The 5,064-nt window shown below is 48.9% G+C and overlaps 1 protein-coding gene across 10 annotated transcripts; it reads left to right on the forward strand.

Moving 5' to 3' along the window:
• The first annotated feature begins 236 nt into the window (after nucleotides 1-236).
• Nucleotides 237-4,546, forward strand: ARMCX1 (armadillo repeat containing X-linked 1). 10 transcript variants are annotated; one of them, XM_063804552.1, is made up of 6 exons: nucleotides 237-499; nucleotides 813-863; nucleotides 1,407-1,471; nucleotides 1,715-1,805; nucleotides 2,286-2,358; nucleotides 2,655-3,615. In XM_063804552.1, exons 1-6 carry the CDS (start codon nucleotides 311-313, stop codon nucleotides 2,753-2,755), a joined length of 570 nt encoding a protein of 189 aa, XP_063660622.1. In that variant the 5' UTR covers nucleotides 237-310; the 3' UTR covers nucleotides 2,756-3,615. The 10 variants fall into 10 exon arrangements, with proteins under 10 accessions (XP_063660622.1, XP_063660619.1, XP_063660621.1 ...); XM_063804549.1 differs by having other exon boundaries at nucleotides 249-499; nucleotides 2,286-2,348; XM_063804544.1 differs by having other exon boundaries at nucleotides 322-499; nucleotides 810-863; nucleotides 2,655-4,546.
• Nucleotides 4,547-5,064: the final 518 nt, after the last annotated feature.

Here is a 5,064-nt window from a genome sequence, read left to right on the forward strand (position 1 = left end):
TTTCTAACATCTTGCTCCACATTTTACAGGGGTGCAGAAGAAATTGGACATTCATGACTTGTGATGAGGGGAGGTATAGAGAGAGACAGTTGGACTGGGACTAGAGAAGATAAAAAATTATTCCTCGAAGAGGAAGAAAAGGCCAACGGACACGGGAGCAGATACAGCCTCTCCCTGTAAACCAAAGAAAGGCAAATTCACCACAAAGAGAAGCTACTTCTAGTCTCCGGGGTTGGCAAAGAGGAAAATGAGTGGCAGGACCTGATGTGTCAGGGAAGGAAGGGGAGGGCCGGCTTCTGCGGCGCTGCTGATGGGAGTGGTAATTGGGGTCCTGATCTCATGGTTGACGTGGCCCTCACGTGAGCTGGAGCCGAGGCGTGCAGACGTCCTTCTAATCCTAGTCTTCGTTTGGTCCGGTTGCACTCTTCCTATCGCCCAGAGGGCGAGAGGGCCTGTGGCCTGGGGGAAGGAGGACGAGGTTCTGCCTGGATCCCAGCAGGTTTGTGTGTGGATGGGCGTTGCCAGGGGATCCCTGCGGCGCGGGCAGTGAACCGTGGAGGCCGAAGGGGGAGCACAGTTCACTTTCTCCAAACCCTTGCAGTATCCCTGGCCCTTTCTAGAACAAAAATGGTAGACCTTGGGGCCGGATTCCAGGGGCGACCCCAGACTCGGGCGTCGTGGGACCTTTAACATCCAGGGCCTTGAATCAGGGAGGGCGGATATTCGGATTCATGTCCTGTGTGCTGGCCCATCTACCAAGCCAGAATCTTGGGGCTGTGCGTCTGACAGTCATACCCCTTTTCTTTCAGTAGGACGCTGTGCCATTTGGGAACAAAGGAATAGTCTGCCTGGAATCCTTGCAGGTCAGTGTAAAGCTGGAGCTGTCCCGTGGCGCCCAGAAGGACTGGGATGACTGAGGTCCTTGCCTTAACTTGGGCCCTTTACCGACTCTCAAGCAATCTTCCTGCCATTTTTTTTTCTTCAGTAAAAGAGGATGTAACAGTGCCTGCAGGAAAAGTGCTTGTCATTGCGGGTAGGGTGCGTTGGGGAGAGGGATAGAAGAGATCGGTTGGTTTTGTTTTTCTCCTCGGATTTTCCATATCCCCCCTCGCCCCGCCCCGCTTCCAGTGGTTTGAAAGGGGTGTGGTTTTGCTGGGAAAATGGCCGACCGCTGGGGCTGCGGGAGGGAGTGAGGGCCGGGGGCGGGGACGGGGGTAGGGGAACACTACCAAGCAACAGGGCTGGTGTCAGCGGAGTCCAGAGAAGTGAGGGTAGGGTGAGAAACAAAAAGGTAAAATCCATTGACAGCCAGGACCCTGAATTAGGAGAAGTGGATATTGGGACTCCCCGAAGTGCTTTTCTGTCCGCTGAGCCTTCAGTTTCTGCCTTGTTGCCTGTGTCTGCAGATCTTGGGGCCGGAGGCCAGTCCAACCCTTGGAGCAGGAAGAAACGCAAAGTTGTCAAGAACCAAGTAGGTCATAATAAGGGTGATTGCATTATTTGGGGGTGGAGCATGGTGGCGACTGCAACTCGAATGGGCCCGTGGACCCCTTCCATATCCCCCTCCTTCCCTCTTATCTACACCATTTCGGAGCTTGCAAAAGAAATTGCTCTGCAAGTACAAGACAGGGAAGAAAATAGCTGAGAAGGGGTGGGCGTCAAGAGAGTCCAGGGGTTGGGAGGACGTTATTCCAAATTACTGTTTGGGGTACAGGGTCCTTGGTGTTGGTCCGTCGACCAAGCACTCACTTCTGAAGTTTGTCAGTCTTGAAGGTTTAGTGGAAGCGGAAACCGAGGTGAGAGAGGTAAGAAATTGCTCCGGAGCAGAGGTAGTTGGTATAATGACACGGGGTGGGGGGGGTGGGGGGGCGGCGGTGTCCTGGTACCTTTGAGATGGAGGAGTTGGCGGAGGCAAGGGCGGAGTTGGAGACCTTTAGGCATTTCACGCCAGTACGGCTTTTAGATATTCTCACTTCATTTTGTTACAAGGAAAATGTTAACGATGAAAATGTGTGGCGACATCTTCGGAGGATGCCAATGATGGGAGTAGGGGTGGAGGTGGAATGGAGGGTTAGAGGAATCATCGAAGGAGGAAGAGGGAGGGAGATAATGAATTCCAAAGCCGCAGCTCTGTGAGGAGAGGAGGGTAACCGAAGGCGGGAAACATTGGGCAAGGCAGTTGTAAAGGGCTAGGAATTCAGAAGAGGGATGTGTGTCCCGTCCCGGGTGAGATCTATATGTACCCCGAGCTCTCAGTACCCCTCTCCCCGCGCCCTTGTCTGCAGGTTTGCACGAAGCAGTGTACTTGGAAGCAAGAAAGAGAAGGAAAAAAAACTGCCTGGACCTCTGTGGGTGCATGTGAGGGCGCCACTGTTCACAGGACATCTGGAAGGGCAGGGATGGCAGGGAACTTTAACGTTCTGGGGTGGGGTGGTGGAACGTGAGGTTGGAGAGTCTTTAAGCGGGGAAAATTTCCAAACTTAGCTTCCGGGTGGAAGAAAGGAATCAGTGATCTAGATATCAAGCCCCGAGTCTCTGCCAGTATCTCTGTATTTTTGTACGTTTGTTTGTTTTGTTGTTGTTTCAGTCTGTTTGCGTGCAAAGACACAAAAGGAGGAGGAGCCTGAAATCTGAAATGCATCCTTTATTCGTAGGTCGAGCTGCCTCAGAGCCGGCCAGCAGTAGCTGCAGACTCCGCCCGCGACGTGTGCGCGCTTCTCTGGGCCAGAGTGAGCCTGTTTTGTGCTCGGGTTAAGAGATTTGTCCCAGCTATACCATGGGCCGCACTCGGGAAGCTGGCTGCGTGGCCGCTGGTGTGGTTATCGGGGCTGGTGCCTGCTACTGTGTATACAGACTGGCTTGGGGAAGAGACGAGAACGAGAAAATCTGGGACGAAGACGAGGAGTCTACGGACACCTCAGAGATTGGGGTTGAGACTGTGAAAGGAGCTAAAACTAACGCTGGGGCAGGGTCTGGGGCCAAACTTCAGGGTGATTCAGAGGTCAAGCCTGAGGTGAGTTTGGGACTCGAGGATTGTCCGGGTGTAAAAGAGAAGGCCCATTCAGGATCCCACAGCGGAGGTGGCCTAGAGGCCAAGGCCAAGGCCCTTTTCAACACGCTGAAGGAACAGGCAAGTGCAAAGGCAGGCAAAGGGGCTAGGGTGGGTACCATCTCTGGGAACAGGACCCTTGCACAGAGTTTACCCTGCCCAGGAGGCAGGGGTGGAGGCTGCCACCCCACCAGGAGTGGATCTAGGGCCGGGGGCAGGGCAAGTGGAAAATCCAAGGGAAAGGCCCGAAGTAAGAGCACCAGGGCTCCAGCTACAACATGGCCTGTCCGGAGAGGCAAGTTCAACTTTCCTTATAAAATTGATGATATTCTGAGTGCTCCCGACCTCCAAAAGGTCCTCAACATCCTGGAGCGAACAAATGATCCTTTTATTCAAGAAGTAGCCTTGGTCACTCTGGGTAACAATGCAGCATATTCATTTAACCAGAATGCCATACGTGAATTGGGTGGTGTCCCAATTATTGCAAAACTGATAAAAACAAAAGACCCCATAATTAGGGAAAAGACTTACAATGCCCTTAATAACTTGAGTGTGAACGCAGAAAATCAGGGCAAGATTAAGACGTACATCAGTCAAGTGTGTGATGACACCATGGTCTGTCGCTTGGACTCAGCTGTGCAGATGGCTGGGCTAAGACTGTTAACCAACATGACTGTGACTAATCATTACCAACATTTGCTTTCCTATTCTTTTCCAGACTTTTTTGCTTTGTTATTCCTGGGAAATCACTTCACCAAGATACAGATTATGAAACTAATTATAAACTTTACTGAAAATCCAGCCATGACAAGAGAGCTGGTCAGTTGTAAAGTACCATCAGAATTGATTTCCCTCTTTAATAAAGAATGGGATAGAGAGATTCTTCTTAATATCCTTACCATATTTGAGAATATAAATGACAACATAAAAAATGAAGGGCTCGCATCATCCAGGAAAGAATTCAGCAGAAGTTCACTTTTTTTCTTATTCAAAGAGTCTGGAGTTTGTGTTAAGAAAATCAAAGCACTAGCAAATCACAATGATCTGGTGGTGAAAGTAAAAGTCCTGAAAGTATTAACCAAACTCTAATTTGGAGTCTGTCCCAAACAATATTGAGGTATTTGCAGTTGGTACGATGTGACTTGTAAATTCTTTGTTTTTCATTGTGCGTATATGGTAAAGAGATCTTTTCAGCTGCTATTTTGGAATAATGACTATCATATATCATAACAGTGACTGATGTTGGTTGTAACGGTTGGGTTTAGGATGAACCATTTTAAGGATGCCAAATGAAATATTAGTATTTGTACACAGAAAGAATTTATTGATTTGATCTTATTACCTAGATTGAGATTTTTTAATCTTTCCTCTACCTAAACTGACAATGAATTGGTTATACATCATGAATAAGCTACACTTTTATATTAGTTTATATTTGTTATTCTAAGACTTGTGTTTCATCAATAAAGTTGTGTTTTAAGCAGCAGAAAAAAAAAAGACGTTGTCCTTGTCCTTGAGTTTATGATCTGTTTGGAAAGGTAAGATATATGGAAACTAAAACAAAGAGATATTAACAAAACCGGGAGACCATCAGTGCTTAGAGGCAGCAGAAACAGCTGCAGGCCACAGTGCTCAAGGAAAGTTTTGCAGAGGAGAACTCTTAAGTAAGCTGGGTGTGAAGGATAGGATACAAAAAGTCAGAAGGGCACTCAAGATGGGAGGAGGGATGAGAAGAAAGGCATGGAGATGGGAATCCTTCTCCAGAGAGAGGTGCTGGCCTGCTGGAATGGAAATGTAGGGAGGGTAGTGACGAGAGAGAGTCAGGCAGTAGAGGTAAGTCCTGTTCGTGGAGCACCCCTAACTGCTAAACTGGGGTGTCTGAATATTATTCCATCCACCCCTGGGAGACATCAAGGCCTTTTGTGACCAGAGGAATGACAAGATGAAAGGAAAACGATATGGCAGATTTATGTGCAGCATGAGTCCAAGCTGGGGTGGGGATAGGAGTGGTGACT

The sequence above is a fragment of the Pan troglodytes genome, chromosome X (assembly GCF_028858775.2).
Source record: "Pan troglodytes isolate AG18354 chromosome X, NHGRI_mPanTro3-v2.0_pri, whole genome shotgun sequence".
Classification (NCBI taxonomy): Eukaryota; Metazoa; Chordata; class Mammalia; order Primates; family Hominidae; genus Pan; species Pan troglodytes.

What these genes read in the sequence shown, in the direction of transcription:
- ARMCX1 (XM_024353271.3), top strand. Translation starts at nt 2,777, where the DNA reads ATGGGCCGCACTCGGGAAGCTGGCTGCGTGGCCGCTGGTGTGGTTATC.